This window comes from Dasypus novemcinctus (genome assembly GCF_030445035.2).
Source record: "Dasypus novemcinctus isolate mDasNov1 chromosome 23 unlocalized genomic scaffold, mDasNov1.1.hap2 SUPER_23_unloc_1, whole genome shotgun sequence".
NCBI classification, from domain to species: Eukaryota; Metazoa; Chordata; class Mammalia; order Cingulata; family Dasypodidae; genus Dasypus; species Dasypus novemcinctus.
The window spans coordinates 225,360-252,100 of record NW_026688137.1 but is presented as its reverse complement, the minus strand read 5'-3'; the positions used below and the strand labels follow the sequence as shown (position 1 = coordinate 252,100).

At 59.6% G+C, this 26,741-nt stretch overlaps 1 protein-coding gene across 1 annotated transcript; it reads left to right on the top strand.

Moving 5' to 3' along the window:
* The first annotated feature begins 263 nt into the window (after nt 1–263).
* Nucleotides 264–26,726, top strand: LOC101419035 (kinesin-like protein KIF19). The gene is made up of 14 exons (XM_071213565.1): nt 264–370; nt 1,223–1,303; nt 5,866–5,976; nt 7,522–7,609; nt 8,529–8,665; nt 8,783–8,908; nt 9,808–10,002; nt 12,829–12,981; nt 13,330–13,452; nt 15,901–16,051; nt 19,381–19,576; nt 21,057–21,213; nt 22,986–23,495; nt 26,637–26,726. The coding sequence occupies exons 1-14, from the start codon at nt 266–268 to the stop codon at nt 26,724–26,726; spliced, it is 2,223 nt and encodes a 740-aa protein (XP_071069666.1). The 5' UTR covers nt 264–265.
* The last annotated feature ends 15 nt before the right edge of the window (nt 26,727–26,741 follow it).

Below are 26,741 nucleotides of genomic sequence, written 5' to 3'. Positions count from 1 at the left end.
GCAGGTGAGGGCCCCCCAAACCTGGCGAGGGCTCCCCCAAAACTGGCGAGGGCTGTGGAGCCCAGGTGTCTGCTGGGGGACTGCACCCACTGACAGCCCGCCGGGCCAGCGCACTCTGTGCCCCCACCTGCCAGCAGTTCGCCCGCGGGGAGATGCGGGCGCGGCGCCTGCCTGCTGATGTCACCTGCGCGGGGCGGGGCGCGCCCTCCGGCCTCCTCCCACCGTGGCCCGCGGCCCCGCACAGCATCCCCGCTCCACCGGCCGCATGCCCTCCCGCCCCAGCGCCGGCCCCGCCGACGGCCCCTCCCCAGCCAGGGGCAGCCCGGCCAGGCGGGAGCTGGCGGCCGAGCCCAAGGACCAGCAGCTCACGGTGAGCCCGCGCCGCCTCACCTGGCCGCCCTCCCCTGACCACCCTCACCTGGCCCGCCTGGCGCTGCCGGCCGCCCCGCACCCCCCTTCCCTGCGGCCCCCTTCCCTCCTCGCCTCCCTCCCCATGCCCCTCCTCTCTCAGCCCACCCCGACCCCCAGGTGGCGCAGGTCTCTTACCAGCTGAGACCCCACGGCTGCCCCCGGCCCTGATCCTCCAACCCACCTTCCCTTCCGGGGACCTGGGGAGCCCCTGCTCCCCGACTCCTCACCCCAAGCCACGACACACTCCGCTCCTGCCCAGATGGCAGCTTTCCTACCAGCTGAAGCGCACTTGACAGGGAGACCCCCCCAGAGGCCAGGGCCTGCGGGAGCAGCTCGAGAGCACCCCTGCCGGGAGGACCCCAGCGGTGGGCGTGGGTGGAGGGCGCCGGCAGGCCCCTTGGGGCGGCGGGGACGGCGGGACGGCACGCAGAGCCCTCGAGCTTCCTACTTGGGGAGCGAGTAAAGGGCTGGGCGGGGTGTTTCCCGGTGCTGGGAAAAGCAGCGTGACGGGTGAGATCACCCAGGGTGACCCAGGACACATGGCTTCACCTGGGTGCCTTGGTGTCCCCACCTGAGGGTGGCCGTAGCCAGTGGCTTGCGGTGATGTATACACTCGCCCGCGCCAAGCGGGGACAACTGGAATGGAGCTGGCGCGCTGCCCGTGGCTCGGGACCGTCACCACCTAAGAGCCGTGCCAGGAGGGCGCGGGAGGCGAGCGTGGGCTGGGGGTCGCTGCGCGGGTGCAGCACGGCTGCCCGGAGGCTGGAGGCGGGGCCCCCGGAGCGCATCCACTGTGCTGTCCCACCCGCAGGTGGCACTTCGAATTCGCCCCCTCAATGACACCGAGCTGGACGAAGGAGCCTCGATCATTGCCCACAAAGTGGGGGAGCAGGTGAGGCTGGGAGGCACGAGGGCGGTCCTCGGCAGGGGCAGGCGGTCGCGCGGCTCCCCCTCTCAGCTGGCGCCTCAGGCGCCCCTCCGAGCCCACGCGAAGCACGCGAGGAATCCATTTCCATTGGCTGCGGACTTGCTCGTTGCTGCATCTCCCCTGTGCTGTCCTTTCCAGCCCCAGGCGATATTTGTGTTCAGTTGCCAGGCCGCGGCTCCAGACAGCGGGTGGGCAGTGGACAAGACAGGCTCCCGTCAGAATGGGCAGCGGCAGACAACATGCGGCTAAACGCATCACAGCGGGGGAGTTAAGTGCCTTGGAGAACAGAGCCCGCCGGAAGCGGGGAGAGGGCACAGGGGGCTCTGGGAGCAGAGGCAGCAGAGGGAGGGGCCGTGCAAGGTGCCAAAGCAGGATCAGGCGTGGCTGCCCACGGGCCAGTGAGGGGCTGGGAGAGGAGGGCAGCGCGCCCTGAGCAGGCCTGGGATTCGATGTCCGTATTTTTAAAGAGTGGGGCGCTCGCCATGTTCCCCATTGCCGAGGATTCCTGCTTCTTAGAAACAGGTTCAGAGGCTGAGCTGGAGGCACAATTTAGAGATTTTTGTGCTCATGCTACTCACTTGCCAGGATAAATGCCAGATTCGGGGTAAAGCAAGATTTTGTTGAGTGAATTGGATCTTCCCATTTGTCATTTAAAGAGATCATTTTCATGTGAAAAGCAATGTGGCTCCTAAGAATAAGTTTGCACCGAAAGGCCAGGAATCCAGGTCGTTAGCCGGAGAAAATCTGTCCCCTGGGGCGGGCGGCCCGGCGCAGATTCGGCAGGCGGGGGGCGCGGGGAGCAGTGCCGCCAGGAAGGCAGCAGGGCTGGCGAGTCTGGTATGTTTAAAAACCTCAAGGGGGCAGTCCGACGGTTGGCAAGAGGTTGGGGTGGATTCATGCTAAACTAAGCTCATAGAAAACTAAGCACATGTAAAAATAAGACCAGTGTTAAATTGAGAGAAAACCAAAAGTTTTGCAGGAAGGGGTCTGGCTTGGACATGAAGAGCGCCGACCTGGTTGTAATGTGGAGACACTGAGTGCGGATCTCATGGCATTCGCTTTACCACACGGGGGGCAGCGAGGCCGCATCTAGCACAGAGGCAGCCGGGGGCGCGAGGAGGCGCCGGGCGAGCCTGTGTGTGTGTTATTCAGAGCCCGGATGAAAACCCAAGGGTCAGCTGCAGGAGTCGGAGGAGGGGAGCGGGCAGGGGTTGCTGCTTCGTGGCCAGCTTTGCAGAGGTCTTGACCGACGCTGCCCCTGTGGGTTACTGGTGAAAAACACTGAGGAAAGGGGCACGGGGCCTTGAATATGTGGGTGAGGATGTGAAATGGTGCGGCCACTGTGGGGATCGACTTGGGACCTCGGAAAGCTGGACGAAGATTACTTACGCCGCAGCAACCCCGTTCCCAGGCCTAGACCCCAAGGAAGGGCGGGCGGGGCCTCGGCGGATGCCCGGGCACCCGTGGTCCTCGCGGCGTCTTTCGCAGCTGCCGGGGCGGGACGGGACCCGGGCGTCCGTCGACAGCACTGGAGAGACAGACACGGCCCCCCCACGCTGCGGGTCCACCATGCGGCCGTGGGAAGGAGCGGCGGCTGGCACGAGCTGCGGCGCGGGTGGACCTCGGCCGCCTCGCGCTGAGGGGGAGCAGCCGGGACGATCTCTGTCCTATGGAAAGCTTAGGATTGACAACTTCACGGGGACAGGGAGCAGGACGGGGGAGTGGGGCTGGGGCTGGGGAGACCTTGCTAAAGCTAAATGGGCGTGCGTTTTGGGTTAGGATGGTGAAAACAGCCTGGAAATAGGAAGTGGTGGTCGTTGCACAGCACTGTCGTGTACTTAATGCCAAAGGACCGTCCGCTTGAAATGGTCCAGATGATTTATACGTGATGCCTATTTTACCACAGTTAAAAAGAAATAAGTTTAAAAACTAACGACGTGACAAAAGAAGGGCGTATCCCTTCTAAATGATCTTAAGGCAAATAATAACAATTTACTCGACTTGACACTGACTCTCAAAAGCAATCCTCCCAGTCTTGGCGCTTTGCCCACGAGGGCCCAGCTGCCCCCCGGGGGTGCCTCTGGTGGGGCCGGAAGTCTTCCTGGAGTAACGGGGTTCGGCTGCACCCACCGGGACCAGGAGGTCCCTCTTCTGCCTCCTGGCCTTTGCCTGGCCACGGCTGTGTGGTGACCAAGCCACACCTCAAAGCAGTCGTCGCCTTGGTAGGTGACCATTTGGTCCCAAGCTTGGGTGGCCCCCTGGGTGCGGTAGACGCTAAGCCGCTTCCTGTCTGGATGGCCCGGTCTAGGTGTGCATGCAAGGGGCGCCGTGCGCTGTCCCTCTAGCGTCACGAGCATCTGGTGCTTCCACGCGCGGCGCCCTCCGTGGTCATCCGTGCTGCCGCGCGGGCCGGAGCTCTGTCCTTTCGTGGCGGCCGGCAGCCCGCTGGGTAGCCCACCCTTTGCCTATCCACCCGTGTCCGTCCGTGGATGCTGGGGTTGCCGCCACCTCTGCAGAGCCCACCGCCACCCGCTGCCCCTCCCGCGGGCCTCCTCCAGCCTGTCTTTGGAAGCAGAAGGAAAGGGGGACGGCCAGGAGTTACTTGGCTTAAGTCAAGGAGAAAGTGCTGGCAGGAGCCAGCGGCGAGCCCAGGTTGCTCGTCCAGGCCCGTGCCAGACGCCCGGACCCCGGGGCCGGCCCTCGTCCCCCGAGGCCCCAGACGGCAACCCTGTGACCCCAGGCAGGGGTCAGGCTGGGGGGCTCCTGGTCCCTCCCCGGCCTGCCCTGAGGACCCCGTGGACGCCTCCTGGGTACCCTGGTCCTGCAGCCCGGGGGAGGTGGGGGGACGCTTCCCCATTCCCTACCGGCGGGGAGCTCCTGCCGCAGTAAACAGCCGAGGGCGCTGGGTTCTAATTGCCCGCCCCGCCCTCCCACTGCTCCCTGGGAGGGGCTCCCTTGAACTTCCCTCTCCCCAGGGGCCCTAATAACCGTCCCTTCATAATTACGTGCTTATATGAGCCGGATGGGGACCCCAGGGATGCAACCAGGGCGCTCGGAGAAACCAGGGGCGGGGCTTCTCCAGGGCAGCGGGCACCCCACCCCTTCCCTGGGGCGGCTCAGCCCCCAGCAAGCGGCATCGAGGCCAAGGCCAGGCTCAGCACGTCACAGTTTCCAAAGTCCCTCCCCATCCCTTGACTTCTTCGAAGAGCCTGTATCCGGGAGTGCAGGACTGAGTCAGGGCTGCGGGGCTGAGGTCAGGGCGGTGGGGCTGAGGTCAGGGCTTAGGGCTGAGGTCAGGGCTGAGGTCAGGGCTGAGGTCAGGGCTCCAGGGCTGAGGTCAGGGCCTCTGGGCTGAGGTCAGGGCTTGGGGCTGAGGTCACTGCCGCTGGGCTGAGGTCAGGGCCACTGGGCTGAGGTCAGGACTGCAGGGCTGAGGTCAGGGCTGCGGAGCCGAGGTCAGGGCTGCCCGGCCAAGGTCAGGGCTGCCGGGCCAAGGTCAGGGCTGCGGGGCTGAGGTCAGGACTCCAGGGCTGAGGTCAGGGCCACGAGGCTGAGGTCAGGGCTGCAGGGCTGAGGTCAGGGCTTGGGGCTGTGGTCAGGGCTGTGGTCAGGGCTGAGGTCAGGGCTTAGGGCTGAGGTCAGGGCTGCAGGGCTGAGGTCAGGGCTGTGGGGCTGAGGTCAGGACTCCAGGGCTGAGGTCAGGGCCATGGGGCTGAGATCAGGGCTGAGGTCAGGGCTGAGGTCACTGCCGCTGGGCTGAGGTCAGGGCTGCCGACTGTACTTCCAAGGTTCTCTGGGGAAACGGAACCAGCAGCAGATGGACGTGTGTACACGAAACGTAGATATGAGGAGGTTTCTTAGAGGAATAGCTCACAGGACCGTGGGCGCGGGCACATCAGATGCCGTAAGGCAGGCCCCACGCTGGGAACTCCCGCGGAGGTTTCTGATGGGTCCCCGGGAGAGGCTGGCTGGCTGCAGTGGAGAGGGACGTCCCTTCTGCCTGCTGAAATCACGAGGCCGCCGACTGACCGGCTGAGCCGTCCTCCTTGTGGAAGGCACCCTCCTCTGCAGACAGTAGATGCAGCCAGCTGTCGCTCAAGCAGCTCACCGATGATTTAAGTCCATGAAACACCCTCACAGTAACAATCAGGCCGGTGCTTGCTGGACTGGACAGTTGGACACCGTGGCCCAGCCAAGCTGACATGGGACTGTCACACTAAATATGACGTTTGGCTCCTGGGGACCATCATTCTCCAAGGTCTCCGCCCTCGAGTGTGGGGTCCTGGGGCCATGCGCTGGTGCTGGCGTGGGGTGTGCTGGGGTGCAGAGCCCAGCACGGCCTGGGGGCGCCGGGGGTCCAGGCTTAGGGGGTGGCAAGCTGGACACGCACCTTCCTGGGAAAGGGAGCGGGCCATCGTCCCTGCCCGGAGCACAGCTGGTCCCCAGATGTTGCCAAAGGTGGCGCCAGGCCCCTCCCCTGGCCCCGAGGGGTGGGCCCCTCTGACCCCTGTCCTCGTCGCTCCAAGATGGTGGTGCTGATGGACCCCGGAGAGGACGCCGAGGACGCGCTGCGCACCCACCGCTCCCGCGAGAAGACCTTCATCTTCGACACCGTCTTCGACCAGCACGCCTCCCAGGTGCCCTCCCCCCACCGCTGCCCCCTCCCCCGCCCCCGCTGCCCCTCCCCCGCCCCCGCTGCCCCCTCCCCCGGTCCCGCTGCCCCCTCCCCCGGCCCCATTGCCCCTCCCCCGCCCCCGCTGCCCCCTCCCCCGCCCCTGCTACCCCTCCCCCGGTCCCGCTGCCCCCTCCCCCGCCCCCGCTACCCCTCCCCCGGTCCCGCTGCCCCCTCCCCCGGCCCCACTGCCTCTCCCCTGCCCCTGCTGCCCCCTCCCCCACCCCCCGCTGCCCCCTCCCCTGGCTCCGCTGCCCCCTCCCCCGCCCCTGCTGCCCCCTGGGGGGCCACGGTGCAGAGGACACCCGCCTGGGCCTTGGGCGGTCTGAGTGGGCCAGCAGCAGGGGGCACCTTCCACAGACGCAGGGCCACCAGGTGCCAGCGCCGTCGGGGTGCCTTTCTGTCTGTGTGCATTCGTTCATCACGTGCATTCATTCATTCATCGCCTGTGTTCATTCATCACATGTGTTCATTCACCACATGTGTTCATTCATCTCATGTGTTCATTCATCCACCAAAGTGGTGCCATGCATACAGTCCCTGTCCCCAAGGGCTCACCCCCCCAGCAAGGGGACAGGTGTCATTGCCATTGTGTTGTGAAAGTGCCCTCAGGGCAGCACAGGGGCACTAAGGGAGGAGAGCAAGGCCCGCGGTGGGGCCAAGGTCCGGGTGGAGGAGCCGCGTGCCCATTTCGCAGCTGAAGAAGCTGAGGCTGGGGGAGGCACAGGGGCCCAGAGCTCGCATTTGGCTCAGGGTGGGTTCTGAGCCCTTCCTTCCCCTGCCCGTCACACCACCCTTACTAAGGACAGAACCATGTCCACTCAGGACAAAATGCTGTCCCAGTGTCCTGTCCATTAAGGACAGAACTCTGTCCCCGTGCCAAGTCCACTAAGAACAGACGCTGTCCCTGTGTCATGTCCACTAAGAACAGATGCTGTCCAGTAAGGACAGAATGCTGTCCACGTGTCGTGTCTGCTAAGGACAGAATGCTGTCTCCATGTTGTGTATGCTAAGGACAGACGCTGTCCCTGTGTCATGTCTACTAAGGACAGACACTGTCCTTGTGTCATGTCCACTAAGGACAGACGCTGTCCCTATGTCATGTCCACTAAGGACAGGCACTGTCCACATGTCATGTCCACTAAGGCCAGATGCTGTTCCCATGTCATGTCCGCTAAGGACTGAATGCTGTCCTTGTCGTGTCCTCCCTGAGGCCCTGTTGTCCCCACTGCACAAAGGGGAGCCCAGGGCTGAGAAGGGCTGGGACACATCGTGGGATGCAGTGGGATCGGAGCCCAGGTCTCCTGAAGCGAGAAGTCGGGGCGATGATGTCAGGGGAGGCCCCAGTGCCCGGAGGCCATCCCCCTCCCGCGGTGAGGGACAGCCCAGGTCATCCAGCGCTTTCCAGGCTCCTCCCCACGCGCCGTGTCCACGCGCAGAGGGAGCAGAGCGTCTCAGACCTCGGCCTCTGCCCCTCGTGCTGTCCGGTGACCGTCCTGTCTGCCCGCAGGAAGAGGTGTTCTGTGCCACCACCCAGCACTTAGTGGAAGGTGTCATTTCCGGCTACAACGCAACGGTGTTCGCCTACGGCCCCTCAGGTATGCCTGGGCAGAGGACAGTGTCCCCAGGAGCACAGGGGCCACCCCGGGGCGGCCTGGCCACCTGGACCCCCCACAGCATAAAGCACCTGCGGCCTGCTGGCCGCGCTTCACCCCCGCTCCTTAGAGCCGCCCGAGAGGGAGGTCGAGAAGGGAGCCGCTGAGAGCCAGGCGACCTCCCCAAGGTCACACAAGGGCACAGAGGGGTGGGGGTGTGAATCTGGAATTCAACCCACGTCCACACTCTGCTGCCTGTGAGGATCTGTGAATTTCTTCTCTGCTCTCACGAGTGGGCTCGACAAACGTTTCCAGGCGACCTCTCTTGCCCGTGAACTAGAATCACCGTGTCAGAGCTGGACAGCCAGCGGGACAGAGGGGGAGCTGGGACAGCTTGCCCCAAGTCACAGCTCATCTGTTTCCTTCGTTCACCCACCAAGCTTTAGCCCTGCCCGCTGCTGGGCTCTAGTCAAGGAAAGGGGCGACGCGACCCTGCCTCAGAAAAGGGGAAGGGGAAAAGCAAGGTGCCCCGGAAAGGGGTCTCCCTGAAAAAGTTCCTTCCATGAGTTCCCTTATAATAAAAATGACCCGAACGGCTTAGAGGGAGCTTGGAGAAGGGAACAAGCCCCGCCCGGGCTCCCGCCGCCCCCCTGCCCCGGTTCCAGCGCCTGTGGCTTCTCACCCTCCCAGGCTGCTCTCCTCGCCCAGGTTTCCTTCCGCAGCGCAGTCCGGGACGGGGCTGGCTCAGTTTTGTTTTTCTCCCCTTATTTCCGAAACGGGAAGGCGCCTTTGGAGCGCCGGGACGGTTTGCACAATGGAGGGGGCAGGGTGAGCGCCGCCCCGGCGCGCGTGGGGCGGGCGAGCGCCGTCCGCAGGACGCCCGAGCCCCCCGGAGCCCCCAGGGCCGTCTGCTCGTCCGCAGGCGCCGGCAAGACGCACACCATGCTGGGCCTGGACGCGGAGCCCGGCATCTACCTGCAGGCGCTCGCCCACCTCTTCCGGGCCATCGAGCAGAGCCGCGGCGCCGTGGACTACCGTGTGTCCATGTCGTACCTCGAGGTGAGCCCGGCCTCCTCGGCCCCGGGATCTGAGCCTCTCCCGGGGCCCCGTGGGCTCCGAGCCCCTGCCCCCAGCCCCCCACAGCCACCGTGCGCGCGGTTTCTCTTTTCCACCCAGATTTATAACGAAGTGATCCGGGATCTCCTGAACCCGTCCTCGGGGTTCCTGGACCTGAGGGAAGATTCTCGGGGCAGCATCCAGATCGCGGGCATCACGGAGGCCTCCACCTCCAACGCCCAGGAGGTGAGGGACGCGCGTCCGGCCCGCGGCCCTGCGCGCCCGGGTCCACGGGGGCATCCTCGTTCCAGTTCCGGGGGCAGAGCCGTCTCCAAGGGCAGGGCCCGAGCTGTCAGGGGGGCGGCTGCTCGCGGCCAGGGGCGCCGGCAGGTGACCCCCTCCCTGTGTCCGGACGCAGCCAGCGCAGGCTGAAGGCAGGAAGTCCGCTTGCCACGCCCAATCCCAGTTCTGCAGAGTGGGATGGTGTCAAGCCCACCCCTTGTCCCCTGAGGAGGGCCAAGTGCCAGCATGGCTACAGCCCTCTCCGTGCCAGCTCACGCTCCCCACCGCCCTCAGGAGGGCTTCCTAAAACAGGGCCTCTCACCTGCTCAAGCGCCTTCGATGGCCCCCGTCACCTCCTGAGTAGCAGAGCCTCCCTTAGCCCCCAGCCCCTCGTTGACCACGAGTGCCAGCCGTGCCAGCGCATGCCCACATCCACACACCCTAGCACCGTCTCTCACAGGTTCTGGGGCTCGCATAGAGGTGTGGGGGCGTGCGGCCCCCTTGCCTAGGCTGCATCACAAAGCCTGGACCCCTCCCCTCTCCACACGTGCTCTGTAGTTCTGGTAGGAGCCTGCACATAGCAAGTACTCACTGGCTTGATTTCCACGGCTGCTGGCATGGCTCTGGGACTGCTAGACGCCCTGTGCGGGAAGGAGCTCGGTAATCCACTGGTGATGTCTGCCAGGGGCAGGGGAGGTGTCGGGCTCAGGCAGCGCCACGAAGTGCCACAAACTGGAAATCGCTTCCACCTGTCCAGGCTCTGCCACAGTGCTGCCCCCCGCCCCGGCTGGCGAAGCTGGCTCTGGCCCGGCTGCTTCCGGAGGGTGGGAGCGTTGACCAGCTCTGCTTGATTCTGTCCCCAGATCATGCAGCTCCTCACCAAAGGCAACCGGCAGCGCACGCAGGAGCCCACGGCCACCAACAAGACGTCGTCTCGCTCGCACGCCGTGCTCCAGGTCACCGTGCGCCAGTGGGGCCGCGGCGCGGACCTGGCGGAGGAAGCGCGCATCGGCAGGCTCTTCATGGTGGACCTGGCCGGCTCGGAGAGGGCGTCCCAGGTTCGGTCCCGGCTGCCTCGCGCCCCCTCCTCCTCTCTTACAGTGGCTCCTGGGCGCCCGGGACCCCGTGGTCCCTCCCCGCACGCACCTTCAGCACCGAGGACAGGGCCCAAAGGCGCGCGCCCCGTTAGCCGGCAGTTGGGGCGGGGGCGCTTTTTGTGCTGCAAGACCCGTGCGGGAGATGGTTGAGGGGAGCCAGGCCTGTCCTTGGGGAGCCCCGGGGGAGTGGACGTTACTGCCCAGCGCTGTGTGTGCTTTGGGTCCGCACAGAGGCTGGATGGGGAGTCTCAGAGCTGGGCCTAAAGGGTCCTTGGGTGTTGGGTGGGGGGAGACCAGGAACAGCATTTCAGCCACGAGGAACAGAGTGCACGCAGGCAGGTACAGAGCAAAGTGCTGTTGGGGGGATGTGCACAGCTCATCACGGCGGGAGCCTGGCTCCCGGGCCCCCGCCTCTGGGAGGCCGGCGCCCCCACGCCCCCCGGGGCCCTCCAGTCTGCTCCTCTGGCTCTTCTCTTTGGGAGCACCTGGGCGTGGGGTTTGCGGCTCACCCTTGGCTGCCCCAGTGGACTGAGCCTTCCATGAGGGCAGGGACCCAGCCAGGGTCAGGGAGCTCTCAGGAATGGCTAACCTGCCAGTGCTCGGCGGCGGTGGGAGTCAGAGTAACTGCGAACAGCAGCGACGTCCCCAGCAGGGCCCTCGGGCGCACGGGCCCTCGCCGCTCCGGTCACGCACACAGCACGGCTGGACCGGCAGCGCCCTCTGTTTTGTAAATGAAGACACTGAGGCTCAGGGAGACGATGCGATTTGCCAGGGCACACGTTCATGAAGTGGGGGTGCGGCTCTGGGGGGCCTGGCCCCCTGCGTGCCTCCGGGCCTCTGCGCTTTGTCCTCCGGTTTGTGCCGTGGGCTTGGCATCTCTGGGCTCTGCATGGGCTTTGAGCCACTTTGTCCACTTCTGCACCCTGTGCTCAGGCCGCGGGGCACTGGCCGGTCTCGGCAGACGCGGGGCTGACCGTTCCACGTGGGCGAAGCCGGCGGGTCGTGGAGGAAAGCAGCCCTATGGGCTGAGATACGGGCTGCCACGGCCAGGCTTGGTGGAAACGTGGCAGAGCTGGTGTGTCCAACGGGTGCCCTCAGGAGCTAAGGCAGATGCTGGCCTCCTGGGCACGGCTCTGTGGGGGGAACCCACAGGCCCTGGGTCTCTGCTCATGCTCTCGCTGTGCTCAGCTTGCTGTGTGCCTTCGGGCAGGTGCCTGCCCCTCTCTGGGCCCTGGCCTTTCTAGCCGTCTTATCAGGAAGCCGAGGTGGACCGTCCTTAGGGCCTGGTAGACTCTCCTCTCTACCCAGAAATCCCTCACAGAGCCTTTATGTTCTAGGGCTGGGGACACAGACACGTGACAAACTCGAGTCCTGCCCAGCCCTGGCTCCCACTTAGTGAAAATCGCAGCCGGCCTGTGCTTCACCCTCCCCTGGGCCGGAGCCGGCCTCTCCCCTGCAGCCTCCTGCGGAGTCCCCGTTACGGGCAGTGTAGGGGCCCTGCTGCCCCTTTCGGCCTTAGACTGGGGGGTTTGTCCCAGATGGGTCGCTTAAGCCATTCTCAGACCACGCTCCAATTGGACGGTAAAACCCGTGTCCTTAAGAAGGAAACGTTAGTGTTTTCTTCTCACTTCCGGTGAGAAGGTGGAGAAAACTAGGGAAATGTAGATATAAGCGAGGAAAAAACAGACGTCCTGCCCATGCTGGCCGGAGCCTGCTGGATCCTGGCCCTGGGACACGGGACGGACAGGCCTCTGTCCACCTGGCACCCACGTTCTAATGGGGTTGGGTGGGGGCAGGTGTGAAAACGCCGAACATTCCAGTGAACTTGTGGTCGCCCCGAGAGTTGAGTGACTTGGAGGAACTGAACAGCGGGATGCGGCAAACGAGAGACAGGCTGGGTGCCGTGGTCTCTGTTTTAGGGTGCGAGGCCAGGGGGCCCCTCTAGGGGAGAGACAGAAAGCTGGGGGGCGAGGAAGCCCCAGCTTTGTTTTGCTTTTGGAGGGGGCTTTCTCGACACAGCACACGCACACTTTTTGTTTTTAGGAGGCACCAGGGACTGAACCCGGGACCTCGCACATGGGGAGAGGAGCCTGACCGCTGAGCTCCTCCCGCTCCCCGCGCACGCGCTTTTTTTAAAAGATTTATTTACTTTATTTCTTTCTCCGCCCTCCCCCATTGTCAGCTCTCTGTGTCCATTTGCTGTGTGTTCTTCTGTGTCCGCTTCTGATGTTGTCAGTGGTACTGGGAATCTGTGTTTCTTTTTGTTGTGTCATCTTGCTGGGTCAGCTCTCCGTGTGGGCGGTGCCACTCCTGGGCGGGCTGTGCTCTTTTCACGTGGGGCGGCTCTCCTTATGGGGCGCGTTCCTTGCGCGTGGGGCTCCCGTACATGGGGGACACCCCTGCGTGGCAGGGCACTCCTTGCGCGCATCAGCACTGCACGTGGGCCAGCTCCACACGGATCAGGAGGCCCGGGGTTTGAACCGCGGACCTCCCACGTGGTAGGCGGATGCCCTATCCGTTGAGTCACATCCGCTTCCTGCACACACTTTTTAATACGAGCACCCTTCAGCATCAGGCGCGCACTCCACGCGCCGCTTACACGGGCTGCGCGTCACCCCCGCAGACCACGAGGCAGGTGGCTTCACAGCCCCCCACTGAGGAGGTCGTGGCTCTCCCCAGGACCCCCTTAGGAGAAGGGCCCGGGCCTCAGTGTCCTCCCTGTGCGAGGGGGCCGGGAGGGAGCAGGGGCAGCGCCCCGCGGCCCCCTGAGCTCGGCCCCCTCCGCAGGCCCAGAACCAAGGCAAAAGGCGGAAGGAGGGCGCCCACATCAACCGCTCCCTGCTGGCGCTGGGCAACTGCATCAACGCGCTCAGCGAGAAGGGCGGCAGCCGCGCGCAGTACGTCAACTTCCGGGACAGCAAGCTCACTCGGCTGCTCAAGGTGTGCGCTGCGGGCCCTGCGAGGGAGGGCGGCCTGCCGCGAGGGTGGCCTGGCTCTCGGGGTCCTGCCGGGCTCCCCCGTCTCCTTCCCTCCGAGTCCGGCCCAGCCTGTGCTTGCACACTCCCAGGGACGGGGAACTCACCACCTCCCCGGCCCTGCCTGTCCGGTCACGGGCAGCTTGGTCACCTCCTTTCCACCACGATGGGGGGTGTCAGTAAACAACCAACCCACCAATGCCCCTTCGAGCCCCCGCTGTGGGCTTCTCCCGCCGGTGCCCTGCGCCGGGCCTGGGGACCGCTGGGGGCTCGTCTCGCGCCGCCCCCTGACCCGGGGCCTCTGTCCGAGCAGGATGCCCTGGGGGGGAACAGCCGGACGGTGATGATCGCCCACATCAGCCCGGCCAGCTCGAGCTTCGAGGAGTCGCGGAGCACCCTGGTCTACGCCTACCGCGCCAAGACCATCAAGACCAGGGTAAGCCGCTTGCGCCACGGCGGCCGCGCCCGCCCCGGGGGCCACGTGCGCCCTGCCCCGCGCCCAGGCGCGCCTCTCCGCCCCTCCGTGCCTCTGACGTGGGGCAAACGCCCGGGGCGCGCCTTCTGGGCGCCTCTGCTTCCCGGGGCTGCCCTGGAGAAGCCCCACGCCTGCGCGCTTAAACCCACCGACACGCATCCTCCGCCCTCTGCAGGCAGATGTCGGTGACATCCGCGGCTGTGGGGGGGCTCTGGTCTCTCCGGCCGCCGGGCCCCGAGCGCCCCCGGCTGGTGGCCGCGTCCCTCCAGGCTCTCACCTCTGGGTGTCCTTGATCTAGGACCCCTGCAGACCCCCAGGTGAGCGCGGCTCAGGTCCCCCATTTAACCACACCCGCAGAGACCCTCTCCCCACGTAGTTCCACCTCCCGTTTCCAGGGCGCAGGGCACGGGTGTAGTGCCCGCGTGCTCGGCGCGGCCGCACGCTCTCTGTCCCCGAGTGATCTGACTCTCCTCACTGATGCCCTGTCCCCGGGAGGTGGGTCCCCTTACAGGAACCCCATTTTAGAGACAGGCCAGCAGGGCTACATGGAGAGAGACAGCGGCAGGGCCGGCGGTGGGGCCCAGCAGGCCGGCTCCAGGGTCCCCTCTGACCCGCTTTCTACTCTGTCTACACTGCTGCACTCGGCCAAAGCATCCGTGTCTAAGGGCTGACACGAGAGCCCAGTGCGCTAAGGCAGGCCGGCGCGCGGCTCGGGGAGGGCCGGGGAGAGGAGCTGTTTTCTTTTTAAGATTTATTTTTATTTACTTTTCTCCCCATCTCCCCAGTTGTCTGCTCTCTGTGTCCATTCGCTGTGTGTCCTTCTGTGTCCGCTTCTATCCTTATCAGCGGCACCGGGAAACTGTGTTTCTTTTTGTTGCGTCATCTTGTTGTGTCAGCTCTCCGTGTGTGCGGCACCATTCTTGGGCAGGCTGCGCTTTCTTTCGCGCTGGGCGGCTCTCCTTACGGGGCGCACTCCTTGGGCGTGGGGCTCCCCTACGAGGGGGACACCCCTGCATGGCAGGGCACTCCTTGCGCGCATCGGCACTGCGCATGGGCCAGCTGCACACGGGTCAGGAGGCCCTGGTTTGACCCATGGACAGGTGCTGTTTTCTTACCAGCACCGTTGCAGACCCGCGCTGACCGACACTGGCTCAGAGCTGGGCACCAGGGGCAAAACCGCGAACAGGACAGAGGTTCTGCCCCCGCGCGAGTGCGGAGCTCGGGAACTCGCGCAGATGGGACGTGGTCCTGAGCTGTGGGAAGCTCTGAAGGGAGACTCGGGGGCTGTGAGAGAGGCTGACGGAGAAGGCCAAACCCAGGGGTCCTTCTGCCGAGGGGAGGCGGGCGGGGCCTCTCGGAGAACCTGGGCCCAGGACGATAGGTGCAGCCTCAGGGCAGCTGGGCCACGTCTGCACGGACCCCGGGACCCCCTATTCCCAGGTTACCCCAGAGACCCCAATGCCCAAGGAAGCCTTCCAGCCGGAAAGCCAAGGGCCCACCTGACGGAGCGCGCCCCCCGTGCCTCGGCAGCTGCTCCAGAGGCGCAGGAGACCTTTGTGCAGACGGATGGCCTGCCAGGGCCACTGCTGGGCAAGAGGAGCAAGTTCAAGGGTATTCGCTGTGGTCTGACGCCACGTACTTAAAAACCCGACGCCAAACCCACACGCCGAAAACCGTGTCTCTCCCGATGCGTGTGTGCATACGAATCTGCACAGGAGAAGATCTGGAAGTGGACACGTCAACGATGGCAGGGAAAGGGCTGGTGGCGGCGGAGGGTGACCAGATGACACAGAGGGTCCTCACTCGGGTGTGCTATTTGTCTTTTAAAAAATAATAAACCTTATTTTCAGAGCAGTTTTGGGTTTTCAGAAAAGTTGCACAGAAAGTGCAGAGTTCCCCTGTACCACCCAAACGCACAGTTCCCCCGTTACCGGCACCCCGTTTCGAGCGTGTTAGAACTGACGGCGGTCGTGATACGTCGTTTTAGCTCAAGCCCCAGGCTCCCACCAGGCCGCGCTCTGCGCTGCGCCTGCTGTGGGTTTCGGCAAAGGCATCGCGGCGTGTCTCCGCGTCACGGGGTCACAGAGGACAGCGCTGTCCACTGCCCTGAAAGTGCCCACGCTCCCGCACCGTCCCTGCCCCGCGCGCCCGGCACCCGCCGAGCTGTGGCATCTCCCCAGCTCTGCCTCCTCCAGCGCGTCGCCGCCGTCACTCAGGATCCTGCACCGGGGTCCCCGCGTCCTTTTGTGGCTTGAGCGCCCCCGTCTTTCCTCTCCCTGGCGAGGATCCCAGGCTGGTATTTGAGCTTTTCTCACCAGCGTGCCCGGCCCCACCCGCGCAACCCGCCGTCCTCACCGCGCGCCCTCCGTGCCCCGGCCGTTGACCTTGGCCGCGCTCCCTGCCCTCTAGGTCAAGCGCAACCTGCTCAACGCCTCCTACCACATCGCCCAGTACACGGACGTCATCTCCGACCTGCGCAGGGAGATCGAGCGCCTCAAGTCCAAGCTGGAGAAGCAGGAAGCGGAGAAGCCGAGCGAGGCCGACGGCCGGGACGCCCGAGGTAGAGCCGAGGGCCACTGTGTCCCCGCGCGGCCCGGGGCGCGTCCCCCACCCCCGGCAGCGACCCCGGGCAGGGCCCGAGCACCGTCCTGTGCCGCCTTGGCTCCCGGCTTCCCTCCCCTCGCCGGCGAGACGCGGGCGGAACGTGCCTCCGCCGCCCTCCGCGCTCTCCTCCTTTTCTTACCTGCCTACCTTTTTCTTTTTTCTCCCTCTTGCCTCCGAATCTGTTTTATAGAGACCTCTTTTTTTTTGGTTCTTAGAGCACGCCGTAGTTTCAGCACAAAATGATAAAATTAATCAGCAAGTTAAAAAAGATGCTCTTAAGCACACTGTGACAAACCGAGTTGAAAATTATACGTGTTTGCATACATGTATATACACACACTTATGTTTTTGGTTTAAGAAGACAAGTTTTACCACAATCTATAAAGGACTTCTAAAAAATTGGTAAGAAAGAGCCAAGTGCCGGATAAAAAATAGGCGAGGAAATGAATAGGTAATTCATAGAAGAACTCCTGCCGGTCAATAAGCATATGAAAAAACTACCTGCTGCCTTAGGAAGCAGGGAGGTGCAAACTGAAACATTTTTCACCAAAACGAAAATGTCAGATAATATTAAATGCTTATTAAGTAGATAATGTAAGCAGATATAAAATTGAGTGTGGAAATGGTTGCTTTTCTTTTAAAGATTGACTTTATTTGTTTACACCCCCTCGTTGTTTCCTCGCTGCCTGCTCCGGTGTCCGTTCCTGTGCTGTGTCTCCTTGTCTTCTCGTCTTCCCTTTAGGAGGCCCCAGGAACCGATCCTGGGACCTCTGAGGTAGGAGAGAGGCGCTCATCGCCTGAGCCACCTCGGCTCCCGGGTTTGTTGTGTCTCTCATCGTCTCTCCTCTTTGTCTCTTTTGCTGAGCCAGCTCGCCGTACCGGCGGCTCGCCTTCACAAGGAGACCCTGGGAAATGAACCCAGGACCTCCCATATAGCGGAGGGAGCCCAATCGCTTGAGCCACAGCCGCTTCCTGGAAATGGTTGCTTTAAACACTCTTACTAGGAATATAAATTAATGACTCTTCTGGAGGCCAATTTAAAAGCATATTTAAATATCTACCCTGGGACCCAGCCGTTACCCCCAGGACCCCGCAGTCCCACCCCTCCAAACCTGCCCTAGAGGAGCCCACCCCCTGCACCCAAGGCAGTGGTACAACTGGAAAGCCCCAAAGTGCCCATCAAAGTGGCTGGGTGCAGCTGCCCCAGAGGAGGTGGACAGACGGCCTCCAAGACGCGTGGTCAGACGGGAGAAGCGGGTTAAGGATATTCGCTCCAGCCGGATGCCACGTATTAATAAAGCTGAGGCAAACCCACATACCCAAAACCTCCACATCTCTCTGGGTGCGTGTATACATGTAAAGCTGCACAGGAAAGAGATCCAGGGGTAGATACATCGAAAGGCCAGCAGGGGTTCCCTGTGCAGGGGGGCTGGGCTGGGGGGACGGCGATGGGATGATCAAGAGGTTTTTAAAAATCTTTTATTATCTTTTTTTAAAAGATACATAGATCACACAAAATGTTACATTAAAAAAATATAAGCGGTTCCCATATACCCTACTCCCCACCCCTCTTTTAACTCTTGATGCATTATTTGAATTTTTATGACAAAAATGTGTTTGCGTATTACTTGTGTGAATACACGATCTTTAAAAACGTATCCTGATCATATTAAAAATACATGCTGGGAGTGAAGGCCGCCCAGCAGCTGAGCGCCTGCTGCCTGTGCACGAGGTCCTGGGTTCAATCCCTGGTCCCTCCTAAAAAATAAAACAATGTGTTTATCGTTTACAACTTGGAGAAAATGGCAAAGTATTAGAAGAAAACGAAGCTCACTCCTGACCCCACGAGTTAGAGGACCCCGTTAGCAGTTAGGTCTTTCCTTCTAGTCTTTAAGATAAACACACACACACAGGCACGACGGAGGAAGGAACTGGGATCCTGCTCCTGCCTCTCCTCATCTGATGAACACTTACTGGGTGCCTGCTCTGCAACAGGGACTGTTCTCCAGATGGGGTGCAGGGAGGGTGGGACCCAGGAGAACAGCGCCCTGGAGACAGGGTCCGCAGGGGGTGGTCAGGTCTCTATTACAGCAAGAGCCAAGGAAAGGCTCGAAGAAGGGGGGTGACGGCCGATGGCAGGCTGAGTCCAGGGGGCTAGCGGCGGGGCCGGTGGGAGGGGCCGGTTGGGGAGTCACAAAGCGAGCGATGACTGCGAAGCTGGGCTCCTGCGGGGTCCAGGCCTGTGCCCGAGCTCTCGCCCCACTGAGCTCGGCGATTGTGGGGAGGGGCAGCGCCACGGAGCGGGGGTGGTCTCGTGGCGAGCACTGAGCTTCCCTTCCACCCCGTTGTGGCAGCGCCGAGGGCAGCATGGGGTGGTGGGCGGGGCTGTGCTGAGAACGCCTTGGAAACCTTGAGCTAATGACCGCAAAGCATCCGGTCATCTGGCTGCACCGTGACTTCTTTCACCAGCCCCGACCGCCAGCCTCAGGGTCAGGGGTCGGGCAGTGGACGGACCGCGCGTGTCCAGAGGGGAGGGAGCTATTGGGCAGGCAGTGACGACCATCGCTGACGGCAGGGGTGCACTGTGGGAAACGAGCAAACCGTTTTGCTCTGTGGAGTGTATCGTCTAGCAGGAAGGGCAGATGGCAAAAGATTCACCACAAAATGTTGCATAGCCCTACAAGTGCGAAGGGCTGTGAGGGAGCCTGCAGGAGGCGGGTGGACCCCGATCGCATGTTTGGGAGGGTTCTAAGGAAGTGAGGTCTGAGCGGGGATGGCTGGTCCAGCCTGTCTCTGCTTTCCTGAGACTCAAATTCAGGCAGAGAGAAGGTCTAAATCCCTCTAAGTTATTCATTCAAATGTCCACCAACCTAGCCACCCACCCATCTGTCTTTCCATCCATCCATCCACTCATCCACCTGTCCATTCATCCATCTGTCCATCCATCCCTCTACCCCCATCCTCCACTCATCCACATGTGCATCGTGCATCTATCCACCTACCTCCTGTTTACCTATCTGCCCAACCTGCCTACCCATCCATCCATCCATTAATCCATCTGTCCATCTGTCTGTCCATCCACTCATCCATCTATTTATCCATCCATCTGTCCATCAATCCATCCATTTATTCACCTGCCTAACCTGTCCATCCATCCACCCACCCATCATCCATCCATTTATTCATCCATCCCTCCATCCCTCCATCCCTCCACTCATCCGCATGTGCTCATTTAGCTCGTCCATTGGTCAGACTACATGCTCATGGAGTTCATCCTTGTCGTAGGCAGTGCTTCTCCTGGTGCAGCCACATCTCCCTGCCATGACACAGAGGACAGCTGCCTGCAGATGAACAAGATCCGGGCACAGCTCATCGGGGCCTTCAAGGAGCAAATGGAGATGCGGCGCAGCCTGGTGGAACTCGAGAACACCAACACTGAGCTGCACATCGACACATCCCGCCACCTGCTAACAATTGCAGAGTGAGTGTGTCCACCCCAGCACTGTCCATCCCAAAGGGGCAGAGCAGCCAGCAAGGACCAGAGGGGCCCATCGGGGGGAGCTCTGTCCAGCCTCCCTCTATGCTTGGAGATCCTCAAGGAACTTTCGCCAAGGGCACCCTCTCTCCCCAGGCAGGACTCCTGGCCTGGGACCCCTCCTGCTCTCCTGCCCTGTAGCTAAGTTGGACCAGGTAGAAGAATACTTCTGGGCCCCTTGGTTATCTCCTGTAACGTATCCCAGAGCCAGCCCTGGAAGGTCAGCCAGGAGCAACGCCATTGTACCCAGGAGGCTACCAAGGCTCAGAGGTGTGGGTTTGCCCAAGGTTATGTATCCAGCATGCAGGGCTCTTTCCGTCTTTCCACACTTACCCCTGTTCACACCTATGGTGTGTGTTCCCTGGTAGAAAGTGACTGTCTAATTTACCATTCAAACCAGGATGTGTTTGAGGCTGAAAGGAGTTGCTATTAACCATAACACTGGGATGATAAGTGTGACCTGGAAATGTCCTGGACAAATTGGGACATATGATTACTCATCCACTTATCCACCCACCCATCCATCCACCCACCCACCTGCCCACCCACCCACCTGCACACTCACCCACCTGCCCACTCACCATCCATCCATCCATCCATCCACCCAACCACCCACCCACCCACCCATCCATCCAAACACCAATCTACCCCTCCCTCCATCCATCCGTCCTCTAGCCGTAACTCCATCCATGCTCCCATCCGCCCATCTATCCACCCACACACTCATCCATCCATCCATCCAATTACTTATCTGGGGCTGTGCTTAAGTCCACTTTTTCTTCTACTTCTCCCAATCCTCCTCTTATTTCTTCTCTTTGACTTCCTTCTTCCTTTTTTTAAGTTACAAAAATAGCCTGATACCTATCATGGAGGAATTCTAAATAAAAAGAAATTCTCTCACAATCTCCTCCATTTTCAGCCACACATTTTATTTGACCTTGTTCCCTTCTGTTCCCTCTTTCATGCTTCATTTCTGTGGGATCCTCGCCATACTTTAGACACAACCTTGCACCCCAATAGGCAGGCCTGGGCTTTTGGCCATGAGTCATGGGTTGCCGCGTTCCCTCCAGGGAGCATGTGCTGAGATAATCAGGGCTTTGTGGGCCGAGGGAACCGAGGCTCAGAGAGGATAGGTTTACCTAGGAGGTGGTCCAAGGCCACCCAGACGGCCACGGGCAGCGCTGGGCCCTGGGGCTGGGTGGGCTGCAGCCCTTGACCGATCACCAGGGCTCCTGCGGCAAAGGTTTCCTCTGTATTGTATTTCCTTCCGGTTTTTGTTCATGCCTTTCTTCTCCATACGAGAGGAAAGGTCCCATGGTAGACCCAGCCCGGCCCCATTCGACGCCCCTCCTGAGAGTGGGCGGCCTGGGCCAGCAGGGTCACCGAGGCCTCCAGCCTGAACCCTGACCCTGTGTCGCGGCTGCAGCTGGGAGCACGAGAAGACCCACCCACAGGCGCCGCGGGAGCGGGGCGAGGCGGCGGAGGAGGGGGCGGCGGAGGGAGAGGAGCCGCCGGAGGTGGCGCTGGCCAGAGAGGAGCTGCACATGCTGCTGGCGGAGCAGCGGAGGACGGCGGCGCTCAAGGTGGGCCCGGGAGCGGCCGGCGCGGCTGCTGACCGCCGCGGGCAGGCCCTTTGCAGCGCGGGCCCGCCGGCTCCTCGGAGCGCCCTGCGGAGCAGGGCCGGGCGCGACTTTACAGACCAGGGGCCTCAGGCCCGGGGAGCCCGGGAATTGTCCCACACGCCCAGCACGCACGAGGAGCCTGCGCCCGGGGCCCGCACGTGCTGTTAGAGCCACGGCCGGAGCGCGGGCTGCGGGGCCAGCGTGCAGGGCGGGGGGCCGCTGGGGCCACTGGGGGCCGAGGGCGCAGGGCTGGGCGGCCGCGCGGGGTCCACTGCGAACCCCTGCTGCTTCACTTCCACGCGGGGTCTTCGGGCCCAAAGCCTCCGCTTCCCACGACCAGGTCGTGCCCAGCGCGTCCCCCTGCCCTGCTCCGGCCTCCCCCTGGTTCTGCCCTCGGCCAACGCGTGCAGCGCGGGCAAGCTGCCCCCAGGTGCCTCTCTGGAGAATGAAGCCTTCTCGTTTCTGTTTTCTGGGAAGAGCTAGCTAGTTCTACGGTAGCTAGTTATAAGGTAGCCAGTTAGCAGTTTAACTTCGGAAAAATTACAGGACTGGCACTTGATGGAGAAAGCCTTCGGATAAAATGCCAGTGAAGCCGATACTCTCCCTGCCCTTAGCCAAGGTGCTTTCAGGTATGTTTTTAAGTGAGCAGAGAAACCATCTGATGATGCCCTGCTGTTGCAGGCGGCATTTATTCCTCCTAAGATCTGCGTAGCCAAACCGAGGGCCTCTTGGCTGTTATTTAATTTGCCTGTAGCAATTTTTTTTTCAGGAGGTACCAGGGGATTGAACCCAGGACCTCAAGCGTGAGAAGCAGGCGCTCAACCACTGAGCTATACCCGTTCCCCAACTTGCAGCAATCTGGAGATTGTTTTCATTTCCAGTGTCCTCTGCCCTTTAAAAATAAGGAAAACGTCCTCTTGCTCAACGAAAGAGTGCACATCAGCAAGGGCGCGCGACCTTCCAGGGCCAGCTACCGAGGCCATTGGGCAATGTGGCAAAGAGATGATGAATCCATGAATTGATTTACTCCAAATAAATACAGCTGAGCCCCAGCGGCCACGGATTTCATATCGGCAAATTTGCCTTCCCACGAAATTTTATTTGTAACGCCACCATAGATACCTGCGGCGCTTTTGCGGTCTTTTGCAAACTTGCACGGAGCGGCAAAAGATTTGAGTGCCCAGAGGTGCCCGATCTGAGCCGAAGCTGAGCGGGGCGACGCCCTGCCTTCTTGCTTCAGCTCTCGTGCTCCCAGCAGCGGTCCTCCCCGTCTTCCTAGTGCCTTGTGTTTTTTGTTGCATTGTTGTGGTGGTTTTGCTGTCTAAAATGCCCCCCAAGCACAAGGCCGAGGTGTCAGCCGGCGTTCTTGAATGTAAGAGGGTTGTGATGTGCCCACTCATCAGCTGGCCGGGAGGCTCTGGCCGGCGGCGCCCAGCGCCAGCCCTGCGTCTCCGCAGGGGCCACGGGGCTGTAGCCACCGCCTTGTGCCTGCTGTGCCCTGAAGGAGCACAGCTGCCAGGAGTGCCAGGAGCCCTGCAGAGAGGTCAAGGGTCGAGCTCGAGGCCAGGCCCTGGGGATGCACAGGGGACACACACGGGACCCGCCAGCCGGGCAGCGTCCTGGGAGCAGGGGCGGGGCTGTGCGCTCCGCCTGGGGGGTGCTCCTGGGGGGCCGGGTCCCCGAGGAGGGGGTGGGGGCGGCGGTCCCGGCCCTGAGCGCGGCCTCCTTGGCAGGCGGGGCTGGAGCGGCGCCTGGCGATCGCCAAGGAGAAGGCGTCGCAGATGGAGCAGCTGCTGCCCGGGCAGGCGGCCAGCGAGCACCAGCGCGAGGTGCTGCGCCTGCTGTGCCGCGCGCACGAGCTGGAGGTGGAGAGCACGGGGCTGCGCGCCGACAACCTGTACCGCCGCAACCTGCTGAGCCAGAAGGACTTGGTGATCCAGCACTACCGCCGGCACCGGCTGCTCTGCGAGCACATCATCCGCGACCAGCAGCGCCTGCTGCGCGGTGAGGCGCCGCGCGCCCGGGGGGCGGCGGCCTGGGGAGCGCGCAGGCCCGGCCCGCGGGGCAGACCCCAGCCCGCACCAAACCCCCGCAGGCGGCCCGAGGGGCGACGCGCCGCACCGCCTCCCCTCCGGCCCGACCCCCCCGCGGCCGCGGGCCTGCGCCCATGCCCCGCGCCCCCACCCGCCCCCGAGCTAGGCCTCGTCTGGGACGCGCGCGCTGGAGCCTGCCGGGAGCCCTGGGTGGCTCTGTTTTGTTTTTCTTGTTATCTTTTTTTCTTTTTTCACTGCTGAACCTTTAGAGCTTGGCGTCCATGCCGCGGCCCCGCGCCCTCTCGCCCACGCACGTGGAGTCCACCCAGCCCCGCCAGCCCTTGCGCCGGTGGCCTGCTCCGCCTCCTCTCCCTGCCTGCCCCCATTTTCCTTTCTTTTTATAACTTTTTATTTATTTTATTTATTTTTAAAATTAATTTATATAAATATATCACTCATACATAAACATACATAAGCAATAATAATTGTGACCTTAGAAAACAAACATATATAACATCATACAGGACTCTCATAACTCACCCGCCACCAATAACTTACATTGTTCTTAAACCTTTTTAAGTAAGAATTAAAGAGCATTGTCAAAATATTACTACTAACCAAAGTATTTTTCCCCTAACAACCCTATAATTATTCTCTTTATATCATTTATATATGAACATACATAAACAATACGTGTATATACTAAAAGTTGTGAACTTACAAAGCAAACATGCATAGCATCACACAGGGGTCCCATACATCTATACTCCACCTACACCTTTCATTGTCATGAGACATTTGTTACAAATTATGACAGAATATTGTCAAAATCTTACTACTAATCATAGTACTTATCTTATATTTGGTGTATTTTTCCCCCAACACACTCTATTATTATTTTTTAAATATATTTTTATGACAGAAGTTGTAAACTTGTTAAACAATCATGCACATGTGCAGAATTCCCAAACAACACCCCTCCATCAACATACCACACTGTGGTGGAACATTTGCTACAGGTAAGATAATATCATCTAATTGTTACCATGTCCATAGTGTACATTTAGCTCACATCTTTCATACTGCCTCAGTATCAACATAGTACATCTTTCACATAGATGCAAGAATATTATATAATTACTGCTAACCACAGTCCATAGGTCACTCCAGTTGTATTTTTCCCATGCTTCTCCACATTCCCAACAATTTGCAGAAGTGATGTATATTTGCTCTAGCTCACAAAGGACACTCTTGCCTCTGTACCATCAACAATTCTCATCCACCTCTTGGTTGACTGTGCTGTTCAGTTCCTAGGTTATTCTCTAGCATTCTGTCCATTGGCATGTAATGTACCATTTTCAGCCACATCCCCATGTAAAAACTAGCTGTTACTCATTATGTGTTACCATCCACTCTATACATTTCCACGCTTTTACAGTAAAGCTAGTTAAAACTTCTACATACATTAAACATCAGTAGTCCATTTCAGTCCTCTTATCTCCTTTAAGAATCCACCACCTACCACCAGGTCTTGAAGATATTTTCCTACAATTTGTTCTAGAAGTTAAATGGTTCTTGCTTTTATTTTTAAGTTTTTGATCCATTTAGAGTTAATTTTTGGATAAGGTGTGAGATAGGGGTCCTCTTTCCTTCTTTCGGCTATGGATAATCCAATTCGTTCAGCACCATTTGTTGAATGGACTATTCTGCCCGAGCTGTGTGGGTTTGACAGGATAGTAAAAAATCACTTGACCATACCTGTGAGGGTCTGTTTCTGAACCACCAATTTGGTTCCATTGGTCTATGTGTCTGTCTTTATGCCACTACCATGCTGTTTTTCCCACTGTAGCTAAGTAATATGATGTAAAGTCTGGAGATGAGGGTTTGCTTTTCCTTTTTATGATGTTTCTGGTTATTCAGGACCCCTTCCAAATAAATTTGATGATCATGTTTTCAATTTTTTTTAAATGCTGGTGGAATTTTTATCAGGATTGCATTGAATCTGTATATCAATTTGAGTAGAATTGACATCTTAATGATATTTAGTCTTCCAATCCATGAGCATGGAATGTTCTTCCAGTTACTTAGGCCTTTTTTGATTTCTTTTAACATTGAGTTGCAGTTTTCTGAATACAAGTGCTTTACATTGTTGGTTAAGTTTATTCTTGACTATTTGAGTTTTATCTGTTATATTTTATATTCACCACTCTTTTGACACTTTTAGTTACTTTTATTGATATAATCTTCATTTCTAGACTCTCTTTCAGGCCTCTCTCTCCTGTCTTTTCTTTCCAGGCTTTAGCATTTCCTGAAAATCTGATCTCTTGCTTAGAAATTCTCTCAGTTTCTGTTTATCTGTGAATATTTTAATCTTGCCCTCATTTTTGAAAGACAGTCTTGCTGGATATAACATTCTTGGCTGGAAGTTTTTCTCTTGTAGTATCTTAAATATATCAGACCACTGTCTTCTTGCCTCCATGGTTTCTGGTGAGAAATCAGCACTTAATCTTACTGGGTATCCCTTGTATGTTATGCATTGCTTTTCTCTTGCTGCTCTCAGAATTCTCTCTTTGTCTTTGGCATTTGACATTCTGATGCGTATGTGTCTCGGAGTTGGTCTATTTGGATTTTTTCGGATGGGAGTATGTTGTACTTTTTTGGTCATGAATATCTATGCCCTTTAATAGGTTGGGAAATTTTCTAACATTATTTCTTCAAGTATTCCTTCTGCCTCTTTTCCCTTCTCCTTCTGGGGCACCATGACACGTATATTTGCACACCTTTTGCTGTCATTTAGTTCCCTGAAACCTTGTTCAATTTTTTCCATTCTTCCCCTCATCTTTTCTGTGTTCACTTTCAGAGGCCATTTCTTCAAGCTCACCAATGCTTTCTTCTGCCTCTTCAAATCTGCTATTATATGATTCCAATGCTTTTTAAATTTAATTTATTGTACCTTTAATTCCCATAAAATGTGCTGTTTTTCTATGTATGCTTTCACATTCTTTGTGCTCATCCAGTGTCTTCTTAAAATCCTTAATCTCTTTAGCCATCTCATTGAATTTATTAAGGAGATTTGTTTGAACATCTATGATTAGTTGTCTCCACTCCTTTATGTCATCTGGAGGCTTACCTTGTTCCTTTAACTGGGCCATAGCTTCCTGTTTCTTGGTGTGGATTGTAATTTTTTGTTGGTGTCTTGTCATCTGGATTACTAGAGTGTTTATTCTGGGTACAATTTTCTCTTTAGTTTAGGGCTTCCTGCCCTTTCTCCCTTGCTGGTTGTGCAGTAGGAGCCAACATTGTTATTGGTGTTATAATCTGTGGAGGCTCAAGCTGCCCTCATTGCCCCAGGGACCAATGAAGCTTCTCGAACTTTCTCCTTCGCCAGGAGTAGGCAAAGAGTTGCAGCTGTGTGGAAGAATCCAAGTTGTGCAGGCCTAGACTGTAGTTGCCCAG

Bases quoted from the DNA above. Each gene is read 5' to 3' on its own strand.
- LOC101419035 (XM_071213565.1), top strand. From the start codon at position 266: ATGCCCTCCCGCCCCAGCGCCGGCCCCGCCGACGGCCCCTCCCCAGCC. The intron at 13,453-15,900 runs GTAAGCCGCTTG...CCTGCCCTCTAG, and splicing joins CCAAGACCATCAAGACCAGG to GTCAAGCGCAACCTGCTCAA. The intron at 19,577-21,056 runs GTGAGTGTGTCC...TCGCGGCTGCAG, and splicing joins CACCTGCTAACAATTGCAGA to CTGGGAGCACGAGAAGACCC.